The 23,657-nt window shown below is 32.4% G+C and overlaps 2 protein-coding genes across 2 annotated transcripts in view; both read left to right on the top strand.

The window, feature by feature from the left end:
- The window catches only part of LOC126889941 (ATP-dependent translocase ABCB1-like), a 341,038-nt gene that overhangs the window by 108,842 nt on the left and 208,539 nt on the right, over nucleotides 1-23,657 (top strand). The window lies entirely within an intron of this gene.
- LOC126890148 (ATP-dependent translocase ABCB1-like) overlaps nucleotides 1-23,657 on the top strand; it is a 124,605-nt gene that overhangs the window by 79,766 nt on the left and 21,182 nt on the right. Inside the window, exons 15-16 of the mRNA XM_050658998.1 lie at nucleotides 7,243-7,402; nucleotides 9,138-9,536. Coding sequence (XP_050514955.1) covers nucleotides 7,243-7,402; nucleotides 9,138-9,536 — 559 coding nt within the window. The remainder of the gene's footprint in view (nucleotides 1-7,242; nucleotides 7,403-9,137; nucleotides 9,537-23,657) is intronic.

The raw sequence follows: 23,657 nt of genomic DNA, 5'->3' as shown, positions 1-23,657 counted from the left end.
ATTTTATTTAAAAAGGCAATCAATGCTTAATATTTGCTATTTCTTATTATTCTTAAACATAACATTTACAAATGGGAATCTTATTTCCTTTTGGTTTTCAATTGAAAGTTTTTATTAACATTTAACTATTAGGAGTTATTAGGAACAACTCTATTTAAGTTTGATGAAGCTTTTCTGATATTATTGATTATGTTATTCAATTTTTTATGTGGAATTTAATACGAAAACCCATACATTCATGTCCAAACAAATGAGACTGACCTTTTCCTGGTGAACTGAAAATGTCCTCACACAAGACCCTTTCCTGCTATCCTTGGCTGCGATCAAACCTCGTCCTGGCTTCCAGTGATGTTCTCCTTTGAAAAACTAGCTCGAATAGCTCTCGTTCCTGCTTTTGTCGTGATGCTGTGTTCTACCTTTTTCGAAACTGCTATCAGCTACCGGGACACTCTGGGCTCAAGGAGGTTCTTTTACTCTCGACCTGGCCTACTTCTCGTTCCACGATAAATACTCCACACTCACGGAACTACACCGGCTTTCTCACTCCTCGAACACTACCGTCTACTACTCGACTTCACTTCTCGACAGCTCAAAACATTCTGCCCTCACTTTCCCACTTTAATTCCCATTCTAAAATACTTTCTAACTATTTACAAATTTTAATGACCTATTCTCTCTTTCAAATGAGTCTTAATTAGCATAGGCTAATGATCGAAACCTCCCGCGAAAAACGATAATGAACTATCATCTATTTCACTGAGTTTTATTTAGCATAGGCTAACGATCGACCTTCCGAGAAGAACGATAATGGTACGCGTCATTCACTTTGTTTATCTAAGCACATTGTTCCGAGTTTCGTACGCTTATTCTAATCACTTCTTAAAATTAAATATAACAATTTGTTGTATACAGGGTGTTCTAAATTTATATGCCCGTGGTTGAGAAAATTGAAAATATTTTATATTAAATTGAATTTTGTTTATAATTATCAAATTTTAATTTTTATATCAAATAGAAATATAACAGTATGTGTCTATGTATATATGTATGTACAATTTTCGAAATAAATATTATTATTTCCAGATTTAGCCATACGGCTCACACTCCCTCTAAGGGGAAAATTGACTCATCCCAGATACCTACGGTATCAAAAGGATTGAGCTCTGGTGGGACTCTTTCCGTGTTATCGAGCCCTAGGTGACTTGGTATGCAGGTGTATCTCCCAAAAATTTTCGTACACATCTGGCCGTTGCGAGTAGTACAGCTTTCTGCATGGTCTTGTAAAGATGTTCATTTAGACCCAGCCTTTTTATGCTTTCGAGGAGGTTCTTCGGAATGACTCCAGTAGTAGATATAACAATAGGTATCGTCTGGGTACTTTGCATTCTCCATTGCCTTCGTATTTGAATTTCTAGATCTCTGTACTTGGCGATCTTTTCAGTGAATTTACTACGTAGATTATTGTTGTTAGGTATCGCCACATCAATTAGTGTTGTTTGTCTTGTTAATTTATTAACTAGTACGAGATCTGGTCTATTATGTGCCACTGTTTGGTCTGTGAGCACAGTGCGGTCCCAGTATAGCTTGTAGTTGCCATCCTCAAGCATACTCTCAGGGACGTATTGATAATACGGGAGATGGTCCGTTTGGGGAAGTCCCAGCTTGATAGCTATCTCTTGATGAAGGATTTTTCCCACTGCGTCATGCCGTTCCTTGTATTCAGTTGCAGCAAATGCCTGGCAGCCCCCTGTAAGATGTTGGATGGTTTCTTGGGCTTGACATCCATATCGGCATCTGTCGTTTTGAACCTGAGGGTCTTTGATGATATATTTCAGGTAGTTTCTGGTTGGTATAACCTGATCCTGAATGGCCAGTAATGAACCCTCCGTTTCAGGGAACATCTTTCCTGATGTCAACCAGTAGTTCGACGCTATATTGTCGACATAATCTTGGCTGACCTCATTGGGATGTCGCCCGTGCAAAGGTTTACCCATCCAGGCGCGCACTTTTTCGTCCTTAGTAAGGTGGTTTATGCGTAGTTCTGCTTCCCTCAGTTTGATCGGTGTTGTGTCATCTACTGCGCAGATAGCGCGATGTAGAGTAGATGTCTCAGCCTGCATCTGAAAATAAGTTCTTAAATTAGCAATTTGTTTATCTAATTGCTCACCTATATCCATAAGTCCTCTTCCTCCTAAATACCGGGGTAATGTCGTTCGTTCTACTGCACTTTTAGGGTGGTGTTTTTGTGCCTTTGTGAGGTGTGTTCGTACTTTTCGCTGAAGATTTTCTATATCCGTTTTTGTCCACTTAACAATACCAAATGAATAGCTAAGCGCGGAACAAGCGTAGGTGTTTAGTGCCTTAAACAAATTTTTACTGTTAAGCTGTGAACGAAGCAGCTGTTTTACCCTTCTTATAAACTCAGTAGTTATCTCAGTTTTCATTTGCTTATGGTCAATTTTCCGCGCCTGCTTTACTCCAAGATATTTGTACATATCGTTGTCGCCCATGGCCTCGATGTTCTGGCCATTTTGCATATCGAATCCACCGGGCTGTGCCTTTCCTCTGACTATATTCAAAACACGGCACTTGTCTAGACCGAACTGCATACTAATATCATTAGAAAATGTTTCTACAGTTTTTAGCATCTCTTCTAGGTGTTCTCGAGTGGAAGCCATTAATTTCAAATCATCCATATACAACAGATGATTGAGCTTCGCTACCACAGTATTATTGCTTTTAATGCTAAAACCTGAGTCAGTGGAGTTTAATAGTTGGGAAAGGGGGTTCAAAGCTAAACAGAACCACAATGGACTCAACGAGTCTCCTTGAAATAGGCCCCGGTTGATTGCGATATTTTCGGTTTCGATATTGTTTTCACCAGGTATTTGGAGGTGAATTTTAGTCTTCCAATCTCTCATTATATGCCTTAAAAAGGTCACTATGTTATCATCTACTTTGTATATTTTCAATATATCTATTAGCCATTCATGCGGTACTGAATCAAAGGCCTTTTTATAGTCAATAAAAGCAGTAAAAAGGTTTCTTTTTTTAATGAATGCCTGGTTAGAAATGACTGAGTCGATGATAAGCTGTTCTTTGCAACCCAGGGAACCCTTAGCGCATCCTTTCTGTTGAGGCTCTATGATATTGTTTAGAGCACAGTGTTGGTAGATACGCCGGGTTACACAGGATGTGACCAATTTATACAAAGTTGGAAGACAAGTAATTGGGCGGTACTTGGATGGATCTTGGGTGTTATTTTGATCCTTGGGTATTAAATAAGTAGTTCCCTGAGTTAGAAATGATGGTAATTCCTGCGGATTAGAAATAACATGATTAATTAATGTTGATAAGCACTCATGAATACTCCAAAACTTTTTAAGCCAGAAGTTCTGGACTCCGTCTGGTCCAGGAGATTTCCAGTTATGAAGCTCTTTGATGACATTTGAGACTTCTTCAGTCGTGAATGGTTCGTAGTTAGCAGTGACGTAGTGGTGACAGTTGTGCGTCGTATCTTCTATCCAGCCAGCATTGTTGTTAAAAGCAGCTGGTGTGGAAAGTTGATTTCCCCAAAACTCATGAATTTCTTCTTGGCTTGGGTAAGACTTGTCGACACTTTCTACGGTGGAATTGAGTTTTCGGTAGAACGCCTTCTCAGAGTTCTCAAAAAGTGCATTGTCACATTTTCGGCTGTTACTAACTTTATACCTTCTTAATCGTCCTGAATAGACGGAGAGTTTTTGTTTTAATGTATCCAGACACTGTTGGGCTGTGTTATTTTCTGGATCGTATCTCGAGTGTCTTGCAGTGCTCCGCATTATTTCTTCAGCTCTTTTAATGACTTTTCTACTTGTAACACCTCTTATATATTCTGTGACTTGACCAATATCCCTACGCAGTAATTCAATTTTTCCGAGAAGTCTTTTTTCCCAGGGTGCAATTCTGTTACCAGTCCTTCCGTTATTAGTACCCCGTCGTGTTCTGATCTTAACGCCCATTACATTGGCAATTGCTGTAGCTGCACAGTAGATTAGCATATGCAGATACTCCAATGTGTGGGCTTCTACGACATAATTGGGTAGGACTTCAGTATTCACAATTTGTAACAGGGCACCTAGTTTCTTACAAGAGTTTATTCGTGGTAGCGGTGGTCTGCTAAGTGGATTTGTTCCATTAAACTCTTGTACGGCACGAGACATTTCGTTCTCTAGACTATCGCGCAACTCGTTGTTTTCCTGCTGTGTATTGTCAGGTTGAGTTTCTGGTATGGGAATCTCAGGAATCTGCTCATCAAGGATTTCATTAGGGACTTGATCTAAAACTAGCTCTTGGTTATTAATCTCCCGTTCGACTTCGCTTTTGATCGTATTGCGTCTAGTCTCTGGGATAAGGTTGTTTCTTACGATTACCCGGTATTGATCTGATACTCTTTGCTCCGATACTTGAATATCTGGGTACTCCCTGCAAAATTCGGCATACAGCTGTTGTCTGTAGCCGATCGTTTCTTGACCGAGGTTTGTCACCTTATAATAGAAGCGCAAAATGCTTTCGTTAATGGACACAGTCCATTTCATGCGCTGCCTCGGTCGTCCCGCTTGAGTGAGCGCCGGCTGATGTTCCGGCGCAGCACCTTCAGCGAGTGGAGCTCTTGCTGTTGTTTGGCTCGCTTGTGGTTGTTGTTCTTGTTGTTGGGCTGTAGCTGTTTGTGTGACAGGGGCCCGCCTCCTCAACACCCTGCCACCGACGTCCCGCATGCTGTCACGTCCAGCGTCGGCTCCAGACGTGCCCTGGCGATCCCCAGGCAGCGGCCCTAAACATAAACTATTAGTCTCCATTCTCATGGGTGTGCATTTTATACCTACTGCCAGGTGTCAGTTTTTGTTCCACGGCAAGTGTTCCTGCTACTCTCTGGGTATTGGCGCTACGAATACCCAGAAAGCATCCCCCATTCGCAGGGGGCCGCGCCTGATAGAAGAACTGACATAAAACTCCCACAGGTTATTATTATTATTATTATTATTATTATGAAGTATAGGCCAGCCTCGCAAGAAATGGAGTGATAATCATCCACAGGGAAAACAACAACTATTAATCCCAAGATTAATAAAATAATTTAAAAAAATAGAGGTAGATATGCAAGAAGATAAAAAATATGTAAAGGACAATTATCATTCATCATATCAATCATTTTAAATGTTCTCAATTAAAAAATTCTGGATTTGTTATCTTAAAATCCTAATATAGAATTTCGAATATCAAATCTGTCGTTGTTTTTGGGATACAACAAAAAATGAAAATTTAAAATAGTAACATTAAATGAAGCAGACTCTGTACATAGATTACATTATACAGGGTGAAACAAAAAGGTAGTTCTTATATTAAATCACATATTCTAGGAACAAAAATAGTTCGATTGAACCTAACTTACCTTAGTGCAAATGTGTACATAAAAAGGTTACAGCCACTTGAAGTTACAAAATGAAAATCGATTTTTTCCAATATATCGAAATCTGTATTTTATAATAGATTGGATTTTATATAACATGGATATGTGGCTGTCTTATCGCAGAAAATAAAAATGACTTAAAAAACAGTGAACTTTGTGCACCCCTTAAAAATTTGTATCGGGGTTTTGGTTATGCATCCCCAAAGGTTTGTGTACGTTCCAATCAAATTATTATTGAGGTACCATTAATTAAAAACAATGATCATAAAACTTTTTTGTCTCTTAGTAATAAGTAATATAAAAATTTATTTATAATGTGCATGTTGTTAATTTAGGTACTCATTTTGAATTAAAAAAGATGCCACATCCCGATATAAACTGGCTTATTGAAAAAGTACTAAGTGGAAAAAAGTTTTTAAAACATTGTATTAAACTAACGGTACCACAATACTAATTTAATTGGAACGCACACAAACATTTGGGGTAGTTTAGGGAAACAAAATCTTCATAAAATGTTTATGGGGAAGCGCAAATTTCACTGTTATTTTTTAAAATGTTCCTGCCATAATAAAAACACATGTCAATTTTGTATTGGAAAAAAATTATTTTCATTTTGTAATTTCAAAGGGCTTTAACTTTTTGATGGGCACATTTGTACTAAAGTATGTTAGGTTCAATCCAAATATTTTTGCTTCAAGAATATGTTACAGTAGCTAAGTTAATATAATGTAATACAGTAATTTAATATTATCTCTATAGAGATGTGTGGCGCTGGTCACAATCTCTTCATGTCATTATTTCTCAGATAAAATGTGCCTATTGTTATATGTTATAACAGATTGCCTAATAAACATATAAAAAAAGAATATGTGATTTATTTTATGACAAACTTTTTTGTTTCAACGTGTATATATACTATATATTATATAGGTATTTTTACGACATTATAGAACACACGGCCGTAATAAACGCAATGCAAAATTGTAGAATAGACAGCAGATATACATATTAACTTAATAAAAGAAACTATGAACCACAAGCTATAAGCTATGAACCTACAAGCTACAGCTACATACTACCTAAATGAAAATGAATACACGAACCCTCTACTAATAAACAGGGGAGTCACACAGGGAGACACTCTATCACCCAAACTGAAGAATATGTATATATACTTACGACAAAAGATAATACTAAATAGGGAAATTCAAACGGAAGAAATAAAAAGAAGAAGAAAGTTATTAGCAGCATTAGGTAAACTGAACTATATACTCAGAAATCAGCAAATTCAACTATATCTTGGATCTAAAGTTTTTGATGCATGCAATATTCTGATATTAATATATGGGGCACAAACATGGACAATCCCAAAAAAGAATATGAACATACTCAGAGTCACTCAACACGTGATGGAAAGAGCAATGCTTGTCATATCACTTAAGGACAGGAAAACAAATACATGGATAAGACAGAAAACCAAAGTCACCGATATGGTACAAAAATCATTAAAATTGAAATGGGAATACGCTGGTCATGTAGCTAGGAGCGATCTAAACAAATGGCACAGAACAATTCTAACCTGGTGACCATACCAACACAAAAGACCCAGAGGCAGACCTATGAGATGGACAGACGATCTGAAACGAACTGCCGGGAAAAATTGGCTAGAAGTAGCGTACAACAAAAATCAATGGAAAGGAAGACTTGAAAAAGCTTATGTTCAGATGTGGACGTAAATGGCTAGACGAAGATATAGGTATTTTTACATTTTAAAGTTATAAATTATATTTCAGAGTATCTCAAGCACAAATTATGGGTACAGTTTCAATTGCTAACTCACTGGCGTTTTCTCCAAACTTTGCTAAGGGTATAACTGCAGCAAAAAAAGTTAAAAGCTTTCTTTCAAGAATACCTATCATTCGGGATATACCTTCTTCACGAAAAATGGATAAGGTAAAAGTTTTTCTTATTCACTACTCTACAGGGTGATTGATTGGCTCCGTAGGTCCGCTACAGTATTGACAACATAGTAGCAGACCAAACTTATGTTTTTTTAAAGGAACACCCTGTATTTTATTTTATATTCGAAATCCTCACTTATATCACAAAAATATAAAGGTTTGTTAAGTTATACAGGGTACCTACAAAGTTATAACTAATTTTATATGAAAATCGTAACAAGTTCAACTCCCTGTATAAATAAAAATAAGCACGACAGCTTGGTTTATTCATGCCATATTTTTTTTATTTATTTTCTAAATTTTCAAAAATGATTGATAATGCTAAGTTTCTTTATATGAAATACCGGGTGAGTCAAAACGCAAGTACATTATTTTCTCAGTAATTTTAAATGGAACACCCTGTATTTTATATCACTATTGGAAAGTACCATTACCGTACTTTAATTTTTATATCATATAACATTCGCTATGTGTAAATTTATTAGTTTCCTAGATATTTTCATTTTTAAATGTACCAGTAGCGTGGCCATCCAGATCACCAGAATTTAATAACTGATCTCATTTTTTTGGGGTTACATTAAGAATGAAGTTTATAAAATACCTCCAACAACAAGGAATGAGATGAAAACTAGAATACAAAGTGTATTTGGAAGTGTTAATTTACAAATGCTTCGTAGTGTAAGTAACTCATTCAATAACCGTTTTTGGGCGTGCATAAATGTGCATTTTGAACACCTAACGTAATTAAATATTTTAAATATTTATTTAAAAGCAGCTTCTAATTTTTTCAAAAATATTTTATTTTGTGTTCATATTTTTTTGTGTAAAATTTATTACTGATAAATTATTTTTCGTTCTTTCTTTGTTATATTGTTACATTTACATACAAAAGTAGTTTTTAATTGTTTTCACAAAATGTTGTATTTTGTGTTTGTGTTTATTTTTTTGTAAAATTTGTTACTAATAAATTATTTTTCTTTCTTTATTTGTTACATTTTCATACAAAAGTAGTTTTAAATTGTTTCAAAAATGTTGTATGTTGTGGTTGTGTTTTTTTGTAAAATGTATTACTAATAAATTATTTTTCTTTCTTTATTTGCTACATTGTTATGTTACTTTGAAATTTAGATACCTAATTAATTATTTACTCTGAAAAATGAAGATATCTCGAAAACTAATAAATTTAGACATGGGGAATGTTATACAAAAATTTAAGCACGGTAATGGTAATTGTCGATAGTGATATAAAATACAGGGTACTCCATTTAAAATTACTGAGAAAATAATGTACTGGCGTTTTGACTCACACTGTATTATATATAAAGAAAATTAGCAATATGAATCATTTTTGAAAATTTTGATTATAAATAAAAAACATGGCATCAACAGTCCATTGCTGTAGTGCTTATTTTTATTTATACAGTGAGTTGAACTTGATACGATTTTAATATAAAATTGGTTATAACTTTGTAAATACCCTATATAATATAACAAATATTTATATTTTTGTGATACAGAAGTTAAAAAGATTTTGAATATAAAATAAAATATAGGACGTTCTGTTACAAAAAAATATGTTTGGTCTGCCACTATGTTATCGAACACCCTGTAACATTCTAATTAATTTTCTAACTCAAAGTTGGCTATAATTTTTGTTATTAACTTTTATTGCTATCTATTACTATAGCGGATCTACTGCATATTAATTTTATATAAATTGATTTCAGGCAGCTGGCAATATAAATTTTTCACAAATCGAATTTACATATCCAACACGACCCAACGTATTAATCTTAAATGGTCTTAATTTGGATATTCTAAATGGAAAAACTGTAGCACTAGTTGGAGAAAGTGGTTGCGGAAAGTCTACGATAATTCAGCTCATTGAGAGATTTTATGATCCTAAATCTGGAGAAGTAAAAATGGATGGTGTAGATTTAAAAGATATATCACTAGATTCGTTGAGGTCGCATATGGGTATCGTATCACAAGAACCAAATCTGTTCAATAAGTCTATTGCTGAAAATATTGCTTACGGAGATAATTCAAGGGAAGTCAGTATGGAGGAGATAATTAAAGCTGCCAAAGATGCTAACATTCATACTTTTATAACAGGATTACCACAGGTGAGTAAATCTTAAAAATTTCTAAAAAAATTATTAAAAACAACTTATTTAAAACGACCCCGCAACACCACGGAAAAGTGGTTCCGGTCAAATTTAACGAAAGTGGTCAATGATAGTTGTTCTAAGTGTGTAGATGTAGATTAAAAAAATCCATGGGACCTAGGTTTTCAAAACTATATTATTCTGAAGCAACATCCTGAAATTATTGGATTCAGGTGCTAGGTTTAGGTTAAGTGCACTAATTCACGGTCAAGTGAACGAAAATATTTATTATTGAAAGAAGAAAGACTCATTTTCTTCATGCATATCTTTATGCATCGTATTTTAGTCTTCAGAAAACCTCCGAAAAGTCAGAAAACTGAAGAAGTGCGATAGAAAATGTGCTGCTATAGCGACATAAGAACTGAGTTAAGAATTTATTATTTTTAGAAAACTACTTAACAGTGGCGGGGAACTACGGGGGGATAGGGGAATTTCCCCCGTCACATGGTCCAGAATTAAATAAATGCTGACATGAAACTTGAACTACAGACAGACAATGTCTTTCTTTGTCTTTTATGTAGTTTGGGTTTATTTTTAAGGTAAAAATATAATAAAAATCTGTGGCTAACGGACCTGCATCCAAGCTATTTTTTCACGCACATGTAGTTTGGGTTTATCTATTTTATGCCATTTGGTTGGTGTTTTATTAGAAGTCTCTGCCCCCCACCTCCCCTAAAAGGCAAATGTTCCGCCACTGCTAATTAAGCGCCTTCAAAAAACTGAGGAACAACCACAACAAGTGTTGCTAGAGTAGTACAAGGTATCTCACATTTTCACGAATGCAAAATAGGGTGCGTCTAAAAAGCAAAAGATATTCTGACGCAGCAGTAAATTTCACGAATCTGCTTAGACGGTTTGCAAATAATAATGTCCCGTATATCAGATTACTCTGTGCTAATTAGCAAAATTCATGGAAAAGTTATTTACCAGCAATTTTATTGCTGGAATCAAATTATAAGACCCTCCATATTAATAATATAGGTATGCAAAGTCCGCAGATAGTGTGCTAATTTTTTTATAAACAAAATGGCGCCGACAAATCGTATTTTTTTCAATTATTGCTCTATAACTCCGAAGATTTTAAATTTACAACAAAAACACCCAAATAAAAATTCACCGCAATTAAATTCTGCATAGAGATATGTTTTTCACGATTTGCTCCGACGAAAATTTTCCTCGGAAAATGCGGGTTTTCCTAACAAAAACTCTAATGTTCAAATAAAGTTTTAGGTAAGTAATTATTAATCAATAATTAAATAACTTAGTGACATCAAAGCTTTCTTGGTATAAATTGTAATTCCAGAAGCCGGTGAAAATTAAACGAATATTTTAGCAACAATTCAATTGTTAATTAACAATTTATGATCGCGATAAAAACCAAAATAATCATGATACATTGATCAAACTTATAAAGATTATAAAGATGAGATGCTTATTTAATATTTTATCGACAAAATATAAATTTTTCTTTTTTTTGCATAATTTTTAAATTTAAAAAAATAATACGCTGGTCTAATTAGTAAAGTACAAAGAAAGGTTATTTACCAGCAATTTTATTGCTGGAATCGAATTATAAGATCCCATATATTATTAATATAGGTATGCAAAGTCCGCAGATAGTGTGCTACTTTTTTTATAAACAAAATGGCGCCGACAAATTGTATTTTTTTCAATTTTTGCTCTATAACTCCGAAGATTTTAACTTTACACCAAAAACACTCAAATAAAAATTCACCCTAATTTAATTCTACATAGAGGCATGTTTTCCCGATTTGCTCCGACGAAAATTTTCCTCGAAAATTGTGGATTTTCCCAACAAAATCTCGAATTTTCAAATAATTTTTTTGGGCCAGTAATTATTTATTAATAATTATATAGCTTAGTTAAATAAAAACTTCCTTGATATAGATTATAAATTCAGAAGCCGGTGAAAATGAAACGAATATTTTAGCGACAATTCAATTGTTAATTAACAATTTACAGTCGCAATAACAACCAAAATAATCATGAGACATTGATCAAACTTAGAAAGATTATAAAGGTGTGATGCCTATTTAATATTTTGTCGACAAAATATAAATTTTTCATTTTTTTGCATAATCTTTAAATGTTTAAAAAAAAATTGTCATAAACAAATTAACATTTCTCAGAAATTGTTTATTATATTCTAATTTTAAAAAATACTTAAAATGCGTATTTCATAGGTCTTGAAAATGAATGCTTTAAAAAAAATTCCAACCATTTGCAAAAAAGTTATGAAACAGCAAAATAAATATACGATTTCTCCGTTGTTTATAATTTGTTTTAATTGTTTCAAAGCTTAAAAGTGAGTCTATGGTACAATCTAATTACTAACAAAGAATGTCAAAAATTAGTGCAATGGTTATATTTTAATCAAAGATTAAAAATACTTTTTTTGTAATTTTTAGCGCAAAAGTATTCCTGATACAGAGTCGGAGCTAAAATGTTCACTCGAAGCGACTGACACGCAGCATACATTATTTACTAAAATTGTACGTCGCGCGGCCGCCGGTCGTCGCTCCGAGTGAAAATTTTAGCTACAGTACTGTATTATTCTACTTCCGCGCGTGTAAATTACAAAAAAATATATTTTTAATCTTCAATTAAAATATAACCATTAAACTTATAATCGATATTTTTTGTAAGTAATTAGCTTGTACCTTAAACTCACTTCTACGCTTTGAAATAATTAAAAAAAAATATAAACAACGTAGTAATCGTATGTTTAGTTTGCTGTTTCATAACTTTTTTGCAAATGGTTGCAAAAAAGTTTTAAAGCATTCATTTTCAAGATATTTGAAATGCGCATTTTAGCGATTTTTTAAAATTATAGTATAATAAACACTTTCTAAGAAACATTAAATTGTTTATAACTATTTTTTTTAAACATTTAAAAATTATACAAAAAAATTAAAAATTTATATTCTGTCGAGAAAATGTTAAATAGGCATCTCATCTTTATAATATTTCAAAGTTTGGTTAGTGTATCATAATTATTTTGGTTATTATTGCGACCGTAAATTATTAATTTACAATTGAATTGTTGCTAAAATATTCGTTCAATTTTCACCAGCTTCTGGAACTATAATCTAAACCAAGAAGGCTTTTAAGTCACCAAATTATTTAATTATTGGTAGATAATTACTTATCTAAAACTTTATTTGAAAATTAAAAATTTTGTTGGGAACACCCGCATTTTCGAAAGAAAATTTTCGTCGGAGCAGATCGGGAAAAACACGTCTCTATGCAGACTTTAATCACGATGAATTTTTATTTGAGTGTTTTTGTTGTAAAGTTAAAATCTTCGGAGTTATAGAGCAATAATTGAAAAAAACACGATTTTCGTGCGTCATTTTGTTTATAAAAAAAGAAGCACACTATCTGAGGACTTTGCATACCTATATTATTAGTATATAGGATCTTATAATTCGATTCCAGCAATAAAATTGCTGGTAAATAACTTTTCCCAAAAATGGCCTATTCTCCGATAATCAGCCCAGACTAAGATTTCAATACTGAACATAGACTTGATCACTCAATACGAAATTTCGTGTTGATGTCTCAATACGAAAAAAAAAACAAGTAGGTTAACATAGAACCAATGCATAGAGTTTATAGTTACCTACACATTTCTTGGGACCAACATAAACAGCCAATCGAACCTCTCTACGGAAATAAAACAACGCATAGGAAAAGCAAAATCAGCGTTCGTAACGCTGAAGTCTCTTTTCAAACTTACGTTACAACTTGGTACCAAAATGTCAATTATCAGATGCTATGTAGTTTCAACGTTATTATACGGAGTAGAGGTCTGGACACTTTCTAAAGTTTCTTTTAAAAAAACTCGAGGCCTTGGAGATGTGGTGTTACAGAGGCATTGTAAGAATTTTATGGGTCGATTGTGTGACTAATATATTAGCCATGTTATAAAGAATGACCATAGATAAATATGGCATATTCAAACTCATGGCAAGGTATTCGAAACGGATAGACACCGTAAGAATAAGAAGTTAAGGTCAATTTGAAGCTTTTAGGGTAAAATCGGTTTTATATCTCTTCAACTAGATATACGTTAATTTATTATTTTCTTTAATTTAGGCACCGTAAGAAGAATTTAAGGTCAATTTGAATCGTTTGTGGCACAATCACGTTTATATCTCTTCAACTATCTGTACGTTAACTTATTATTTTCTTTAATTTTGGACTGTATTGGGGGATAGATTTACCTTATCCTCCCGTATATCTGCCACTGTTCAGTAGTTTTTTCTGAAGATAAGGCGTAACTACACCTATACTGGTATTGGATAGTGAAGCATTTGTGAAAACATGATAATTCTTATACAGGGTGAGTCATGAGGAACTGTAGATACTCCTACCTCGTATAGAGGCTCCAATGGGGAATAACAAATGACCATTAAAAAGTGTCTGCTCCCATTGTTTAATAATATACAGGGCGAGTTTCGCATTTTGACAGAAATTTGTATTCGTCATAATTTTTGAACGGTCAGATCGATGTTTTTCTTATTTTGGCCAATTGTTACACTATTACCACCTAATCAAATAATTTATTCAAACTAGAAAAAAATCAGATCCGGCTTTAAAAAAATTAGTTCGTTTTGGTCTTAGAAAAAATTTCACCCTGTATACGCTTTTTGAAAACTCTAATATGAATTTTACAAATTAGACAAATAGGGAATTAAAATGGCATATTTATTTTTTTCCGCACGCGTTCACTTAATTTTTTATAAAAAAATCAAATTTCACTATGAATTAAAAGTTCGGTAAAGTGAACCATAGATTTAAAAAAAAATAACTTTTATTACAAAAATTATTTTTTTTGCACAAATAAGTAATTTATGTTACCATCCAAACAACTGATTTATTCAAACTAGAGTAAAATCAGGTCCGGATTTAAAAAAATTGTTCGTTTTGGTCTTAGAAAAAATTTCACCATGTATACGCTTTTTGAAAACTCTAATATGAATTTTACAAATAAGACAAATAGGCAATTAAAATGGCATATTTATTTTTTCCCCACACGATTACTTAATTTTTTATTAAAAAATCAAATTTGTCAAAATCGGAATTTTAACCTAAAAATGAAAAAAAAAATGAACTAACGGTTTAACTCGCTACAACTCTGTTCCATTATAATATTTTTTTTCTGAAATATTTACAGCACATACCTCTTACCATTGTGAAGACTATGAAAATTGTTGTAGACTTTCAGTCTTCTTCTTGTAAAAGTTGCAAACTTGTAAATCGCAAAAATTAGGTGGAAAAATTTAAAATTTATCAATTTGATTACGTCTATGTTAAACTATAGAGTTCAAAAGAAGTGTTATGGGAGGTTTTAGAACTAGACGTGTTATAGAAAAAAAAATGGTGTGTGTGTGTGTGTGTGCTATCGGATTTCTTGACTGTGGACTTAATCCATTAGCCGAACCAAATTTGTTTACTAACTAAAATCTTATGAGATATCTGTTATACTCTAATTATATTTTTGAATATGAATGGCCTATTTGATAATAATGATTTACAAATATAAGTACTTATTATTTTAATGATAGCTTCTTTCATTTTTTTTTATTTTATATATATATATACACACATTTTTTTTTTATTATTATTTTTTTTTTCTTTTTTTTTTTTAATTATTTTAATTTATTTTTTTTTTGTAATTTATTTATATATATATTTTTTTTTTATTTATTTATTATGTGTTTTTTTTTTCTTTTTTTCCTAACCTAAGGATTATTAACTGGGATACATAAGTGCTCAGGGGTCTTTCAGAGCAAAATCAAACAAGACCAGACCACGGAAAGGAGGGTCAACAAATGGGGTAAACAAAGGTAACTTATATATATAATTTCACAATTTTAGTTTTATATTATTAATGTGTTTAATTAGGATCTCGTAGATACTTTTATCTTTTGTAGCAATCAGTGTTTGTAAACTAAAAGGTTTTCTTATGTGTTGTTTAGTATGAATTTGATTTATAAAATGTTCTACTTCTTTTTCTTTTAGTTTGCAATCTAATATCATATGTTCTGCGGATCCTAATTCTCCACATTCACAACAGTTTGTGTCAGACAATCCTATTTTATATTTATGTTCTGGAACTAAGGAGTGACCAAACCTAAGTCTACATATATATGATATGAGGACCTTGTTGCCTTGATAATCACTAAACCAGCCTTTAGATGGAATATCTGTTTGAATACTTTTATAATACAGTCCCTTTTTGGAGTTGGTATACCATTCTTTCCAGTTATTCATTTTGTTGTTATTAATATAAGCATATGCGTCATTTAGTGTTAGCTTATATTCACAGTTAGTTTCTAGTTCTGTAGCACTCTTTGCTAGTTTGTCTACAATTTCATTGTGTTTTAAATTGCAATGAGCTTTTATCCAGCAGAAAGATATTTCTTTGCCTTTGGCTTTGAGTTCGATAAAGTTTCTTATTATTTCTATAATAATATGATTGTTATGTCCTGTCCACTTTTCCAATTTACTTAGAGCACTTTTGCTATCTGACAGTATTACGAATCTATTGTTGTTATTGTTGATCGTGGCTATGTATTGCATTGCTTTCAATATTGCTATTAGTTCGCCTGTAAATACCGTGGTATCTTCATCCAGTCCTATTCCTTCTTTGTACTGTGTTTTAGGGTCCCATATGGCAGCAGCAACTTTAGAGTTAATCTTTGAGGCATCTGTATAAATTTGGTAATACTGTGGGCATAGTGTTTCTATATCTGCATTAAACATAGAGTTCCTTAAATTCGCTGGAAAGTTCGAATAATCTTTCATGTAAATTGGCTGTATATTAGGAGTGCTATTTAGATATATTTGAAATGTGGGTGATATTTTTGATGTGTATAATTTATTTTTAAATTGGCGCAAGCTGTTATATGTTTCAGCAAGTAGTAAAGAAGGTTTTTTCTTCCAGTATTCACTCGTTAGGTCACGTATAAAAAGTTTTTGACACTTATCCCCTATTAAACTCTCTTTAGCAATACTTTTAAGTATAAACTTTTCGCATAGAGTTTTTCTTCTTAGGTATAGTGGTGGTTCATTACACTCTATACTTAAATTTGACAATGGGGTGCTTATGAGAGCTCCGATAGATAATCGAAGGCATTTATTTGATAACACGTCTACTTTTTTAAGATGAGTTTTGGCTGCCTGATTATAAAATATGCATCCATAGTCTAAAATAGATCTTATGTATGATCTGTACATTATTAATGAAATATTGGCATCTGCTCCCCAAGTTATGTGACTTACTGCTCGTAATGCATTATAACCTTTTTCAGCTCTTGTCACAATGTATTCAATATGGTCTTTCCAGCTCAGTTTTCTATCTAATATCATCCCCAAATACTTAATTTTAGGTTGAACTTTGAACTGGACGTTTTGTATTTTTACTAGTTCGGGAAGTTTTTGCTTTCTGGAGAATATGCAAATTTGTGTTTTATTTAAAGATATTGTTAAATTTAAGTGATACAAGTCTTCAAGTAAACAACTGTATACTTCATTTATTATTTTGCAGCCCTTTTCTATCTCGTTTTGGTCTACGTAAATACATATGTCATCTGCAAACTGTAATATTTTACCTTGGGTACTATTTGATATGCTTTTACCTATATCCGAAGTATAAATAGCATATAATATTGGGCTTAGAATACTTCCTTGAGGTATCCCAATGTTTGATATTCTGGGACCTAATAGTTTATTCCCAATTTGGATATACAAGATTCTATTACTGTAAAGTTTATAAATTCTCCAGCATAGTATATCTGGGATTCCTATTTTCTTCATTTGGTGATACAGGCTTACCAGATTAACATTGTCATATGCATTTTCGACGTCTATAAATGTAGCTACAACTGACTTATTAGTAGAAAATGAGTTGTAAACATCTAGTACCAAGTGTGATAAGTTTTCCATTGTTGAACATGATTTTCGGAATCCAAATTGTGTTGGAGAGAGTCGAGAATTTTTCTCCAGCCAAAATTCTAATCTTTGTTTAATCATTCTCTCCAATGTTTTCAAGATACATGACGATAGCGAAATGCCTCTGTATGAATCAGGACAATTTGCAGGTTTGTATTGCTTGAGAATTGGGACTATAATATATTCTTTCCATGAGTTTGGAACTTCCATGCTTGTCCATATGCGGTTTATTATATTTAGTAGTTGTATTTTTCTTTGGATAGGCAAATTATATAGCATACTATAGTGAATACTGTCCTTTCCTGGAGCTGAGTTGTTATTGTTTTTTAAACAATTTTTAAGCTCTTCCAAATTAAATAATTCTGTTAGAAATTTACTGTCTTCAGTGATTGTACTGTTCGTTGTACATGTAATTTCTTCCTCTAGGACCCAAGATCTGGCAATTTTGTTAAAGAATAGTTCGATCCATTCATTTTCAACTATTGGATTTTTAGGTGGATTATAGGCGTTTTTTAATTTTCTAATCTCACTCCATATTTTACCTATCGGTGTATTTTTGTTCAAACTATTACATACATTTTTCCATGAGGCTCTTTTACTATTTAAAATAATTCTTTTTTTATATGCTTCTGCTTGCTGATATTTTAAGTAATTTTCGTGATTAGATATTCTTTTAAATTGTAAAAAGGCCTCTTTTTGTAGTCTAATAGCCTCCCTACATTCATTATTCCACCATGGTTTATTAAATTTTGCATTGGTCACTTTTCTCTTCTCTGGAATGCTAATTTTACTAGCATCATTTATAGAATCATAAAACATTTGATATTCTTGTTCTGTATTTTGTCCTATATTGTCTTTTTGTTTATTGCTTAACAAGTAAGAGAAAACTGTCCAATCCGCTTTTTTAATATCCCATTTAATTCTATTTCTAATTATATCATTATTATCAAAACAGGTATTTACATTACTATCATGTGCAAATTCGATAACTACTGGATAATGGTCTGAACCCAGACTCATATTTTCTGTGTGCCAAGAGCATTTATAATAGATATCTCTTGAGCAAATTGTTAGATCTATAGCTGACTTATTTTTATTCATGGACCTCCGAATTAATGTTTCCGAACCGTCATTTAAGAAATTAAGTCCACATTCTTCCATAGCTTCAAAAAGATTTATCCCTTCGCGATCAGTTTCATCACATCCCCATATTTTATTATGGCAATTGAAGTCTCCCCCCACTAAAAATGGTTTGTTTAAACTATTAAAGAACCTGACCCACTCATTTTTCGATATACCTAGTTTAGGTTTTGCATATAGAGAATATAGATTTAAAATATTTTGATTTAAAATGACTTGTACTGCAACACACATTACATTATTTATTTTATAAAAATCTAAGTTATTCTGAAAATTTATGTTTTTATTTAATAATATTGCGACCCCTCCAAAACCTTGCGGTCTATCTTCGCGAAATATATTATATCGAGAAAAATGTATGTTTGTGTTTGGTTTCAACCAAGTTTCACTCAATAATATAGCCAAAAATTTATTTTCAAATATATATTTTTCGAAATGTCCCTTATTGTGTATTATCGATCGTGAATTCCACTGTAAGATTTTTTTACTTGTTAGATCCATTTAAAATTTTTTCTAGACTATCTTTAAATTCTTCCATAATTTGTTTATTTTCTGTCGGCAAAAGTTTTTTACCTAATATATTTTTAAAAATTGTTAATATATTTTCACTAAGGTTTTTGTTTGTTGTTTGGTTATTTTGTGTTACCTGTTTGTGATACATTGGAATATTCTTAGGAATTGGTAGAGGCGGGTACGCAGAGGTGCTAGGATTGTTTAAAATATTTTCATGTTCTTCCGAATATGGGTAAACCGATTTATTTTGAGTGGCTTCGCTCCATTTTCTTTTTGTTGTTATTGTATATCTATTTCCTGCATTTGATGTTTTTAAGGCTGAGGTATAACTATTACTGTATTTTAATTTTGCTTCTTCAAATGCCATATTTTCGTTTACCATAAGATATTTGATAGCCTTTTGTTTCTCAAACTCAGGACATTTTGCTCGGTCCAGTGCTGAGTGTTTTCCAAAACAGAATAAACAAGTAGGCTCTGTTAACTCACATGCTTCAGATTCATGTTCCTGTCCACATTGTCCGCATCTTTTTTTCCCTCTACATTGACCAGTGACGTGGCCATACCTTAAACAATTTAGGCATTGTATTACTCTCGGTATATAGGTTTCGACTTGATATATCATTCTCTCAATGATAACTTCTTTTGGTATCATTTGTCCTCTAAAAGTCACCACTATCGTACCCGTCTCTATCAGCTCGTTGTTTGATTTTCTTTTCATTCTTTTTACACTTAATACCTTAAAATTACCATATTTACAAACAATAATGTCCTTTAATTCGTTTTCTGAGATACCTTTATCGACCCCTTTAATTACTCCACTTTTTTGTACCATAAAATTAGGAATGTATATGTCATAATCTTTTTCTAATAAATTTTTACTATCAATTAAAATATTTGCGCTTTTATATGAATTACATTCAATTCTAACTTTATTTCTACCAATAACGCTGATGTGAACTATATTATCTCTTACCGTAGGTTCTGCAGAAAGCACAAGACGCGCGGTGGCGATTCGATGTAGACGGCCAATGTGCCCGTTTCGGTTTTGTAAATAGACAAAATACGGTCCTTGGTCTCCTTGTGTATATTTATTTTTAATAGGTTTAATTAGCAACTGGTTTTCATTAGAATTATTGTTATCGCTTACCTGATAAACTGGAAAAAAGTTATTTGATTGTGTTTTTGCTACCTTTTGTACCTGTGAACTTGCATTTTGACTTATTTGTGTTTGTTTTTCCTCCTGATCCAGTTCCATATTATTAATATTTATCGTCCCTCCCCGATCGGGTGGATGTCCTTTGCCAATGGTATTGACTTCCATTTATTAATTACCGACTCACCAAAACTAATTTTCACCAATCACACACGCAAAAACGAACTGTTCGCTTCGAATGCTAAATCGATACTGAAAAAAATGGTAAAACTTTTAATTTTAAAAAAACGTTGTTTTTGTAAATTAATTTTTGTAAAAAAAGTTATTTTTTTTAAATCTATGCACAAACTTTGCCAAACTTTTTATGCATAATCAAATTTGATTTTTTAATAAAAAAATAAGTAATCGTGTGGGGAAAAAATAAATATGCCGTTTTAATGGCCTATTTGTCTTATTTGTAAAATTCATATTAGAGTTTTCAAAAAACGTATACAAGGTGAAATTTTTTCCAAGACCCAAACAAACTAATTTTTTAAATCCGGGCCTGATTTTTTTCTAGTTTGAATAAATCAGTTGATTGGGTGATAACATAAATTAAATATTTGTTCAAAAAAAATTTATTTTTGTAATAAAAGTTATTTTTTTTAAATCTATGTTTCACTTTACCAAACTTTTAATTATTCATAGTCAAATTTGATTTTTTTTATAAAAAATTAAGTAATCGTGTGGGGAAAAAAATAAATATGCCATTTCAATTGCCTATTTGTCTAATTTGTAAAAATCATATTAGAGTTTTCAAAAACCGTATACAGGGTGAAATTTTTTCTAAGACCCGAATGAACTTATTTTTTAAATCCGGGCCTGATTTTTTTCTTGTTTGAATAAATCAGTTGATTGGTGGTAACATAAATTAAATATTTGTTCAAAAAACATTAATTTTGGTAGTAAAAGTTAATTTAGTTAAATCTATGGTTCACTTTACCAAATTTTTAATTCATAATCAAATTTGATTTTTTTATAAAAAATTAAGCAATCGTGTGCGGAAAAAATAAATATGTTATTTTAATTGCCTATTTGTCTAATTTGTAAAATTCATATTAGAGTTTTCAAAAAGCTTATACAGGGTGAAATTTTTTCTAAGACCCAAACGAACTAATTTTTTTAAAGCCGGACCTGATTTTTTTCTAGTTTGAATTAATCAGTTGAGTAGGTGGCAATAGTGTAACGATTGACCAAAATAAGAGACACATCGATCTGACCGTTCAAAAATTATGACGAATACAAATTTCTGTCAAAATGCGAAACTCGCCCTGTATATTATTAAACAATGGGAGCAGACACTTTTTAATGGTCATTTGTTATTCCCCATATGGGCCTCTATACGAGGTAGGAGTATGTACAGTTCCTCATGACTCACCCTGTATGTCAGTGGTGCTCAAAGAGTCGATCGCGATCGACCGGTCGATCGTCAAAGTTTTTGAAGTCGATCGCGATTCACGGAAAAATACAAATGGAAAAGATATTATGTCTGCTATCAAAGAAGTCCCGTTGTAACGTTCAACGGTTACTATCATGCGCCTATCTCCGCAATGTTCAATACTTAACATGAAACGCTTAGACGTATCTAAATCATGGGAAAGACTTGGAAAGCAAAGTTAAAAGTGGTACTATGAAGTGTATAATATACTTTTCTTTGCAATTTGACGACTGAACCGATATTAATGATATCGCCCAGTTGTGTATTTTTATTCGGATGGTATTTTCTGATATGTTGGTTAAAGAAGAATAGTTAACAACGCCTTTGAAAGAAAAAATTTACGGAGAAGATAAATACAACGTTTTGTTTTTTAATTTTGTAAAATAATAGGAGCTACCGATTTACAAACTAGTGTGTATTACAACAGATGGTGCACCATCCATGACTGGCGTTAACAATGGATATGTTGCACTTTGTCGAGCTAAAGATGACTTTCCATCGTTTTTTCATTTCATTGCATCATTCACCAGCAAGTTTTGTGTTCCAAAATTTTAAATATGAAAGACGTCATGAAGATGACAACAAAAATTGTGAATTCAATCAGGGCGCGAAGCTTGCAACAACGTCTTTTTAAAGCGCAATTGAAAGCTAGCGACTCTGCGGAACACACTGATTTACTTTTCCATACAGATGTGAGGTAGTTGAGCCGTGGAAAATTTTTAGATAGGTTCTAGGAGTTAATTTTCGAAATAATTTGTTTTCTAGAAGAACGAGGGAACGACACTCATCTACTTCAAAACCAAAAAATGGCTGAGTGATCTGGCTTTCGTATCAGATTTAGTAAATCATTTGAACCTATTTAATTTGGAACTACAGGATAAAAATAAAACAATTATTATCGATGTGATGAGCACACTACCTACATTCTTTTATCGACATATTGAAATTATTGATTAACCCGCCGTTACACGCGTCTTTTATTGTGACGTGGCTGCACGCGTATGAGCGTCGCCCTCACCTACATAAATTCGACTTATTTCGAGGAAAAATGAATGTCAACATGTATAAATATAAAATGGGTTGTACTCACATATTATAGAAAGTCTCGTAAACCATTTTTTTTATTAATTTAACAAAACAAAAGTAAAAATAATATAGATCAAAAGCAAGTTTTCTTAATTTTCAATTTCAGCTAGCCACTGAAGAAATTAACGTTCTTTACGCGAATTTATTTTACTAAAAATACAAATTAAAATTAACAACTGTTCTGAAGCTTTGTGGCATTTTTGTAATTAACTATTAATATTTTATATTTTGATAACGACGTCCGAGGTGGAATTCGAAACGTCAATAAAATCAATTTTTCAAGTTAAATTGTGGCTTATTTCCCAATTAGAATAGGTAAATTTAAAAATGGGTTCTTAACCAGTGGTGCACCTAGAATTTTCCTCTGGGGGGAGGGGGGTATGCTTGGGCACCAAAAGTTTTTTGTTTTATTTGTGAAAGACACGTTACATTTTCCTACCTTCTTTTATATATATTTCTATACGCTATGGGTGGGATTTTAACCCCCAAACCCCCCCCCCCCACGCTGTGCCACTGTTCCTAACCTAATCCAAACAATAATATTTTAATTAAACCTACCTAAATATTAAATAAAAACCTAAAAGTTTCTTTGAGATAACAGAAACGTGATTTCACCGTGATTGCACGCGCAGTGAGGAATTCCCTCACTTGAAGAGGGATGTCTCTTCTTTCAACTATCACACAGCACACTGACCGCCTGAAATAATCTATAACTTTTTCATACCCTCTC

The sequence above is a fragment of the Diabrotica virgifera genome, chromosome 8, assembly GCF_917563875.1.
Source record: "Diabrotica virgifera virgifera chromosome 8, PGI_DIABVI_V3a".
Taxonomy (NCBI): domain Eukaryota; kingdom Metazoa; phylum Arthropoda; class Insecta; order Coleoptera; family Chrysomelidae; genus Diabrotica; species Diabrotica virgifera.
The sequence above is the reverse complement of the archived record's forward strand: the minus strand, read 5'-3'. Positions and strand labels throughout refer to the sequence as shown.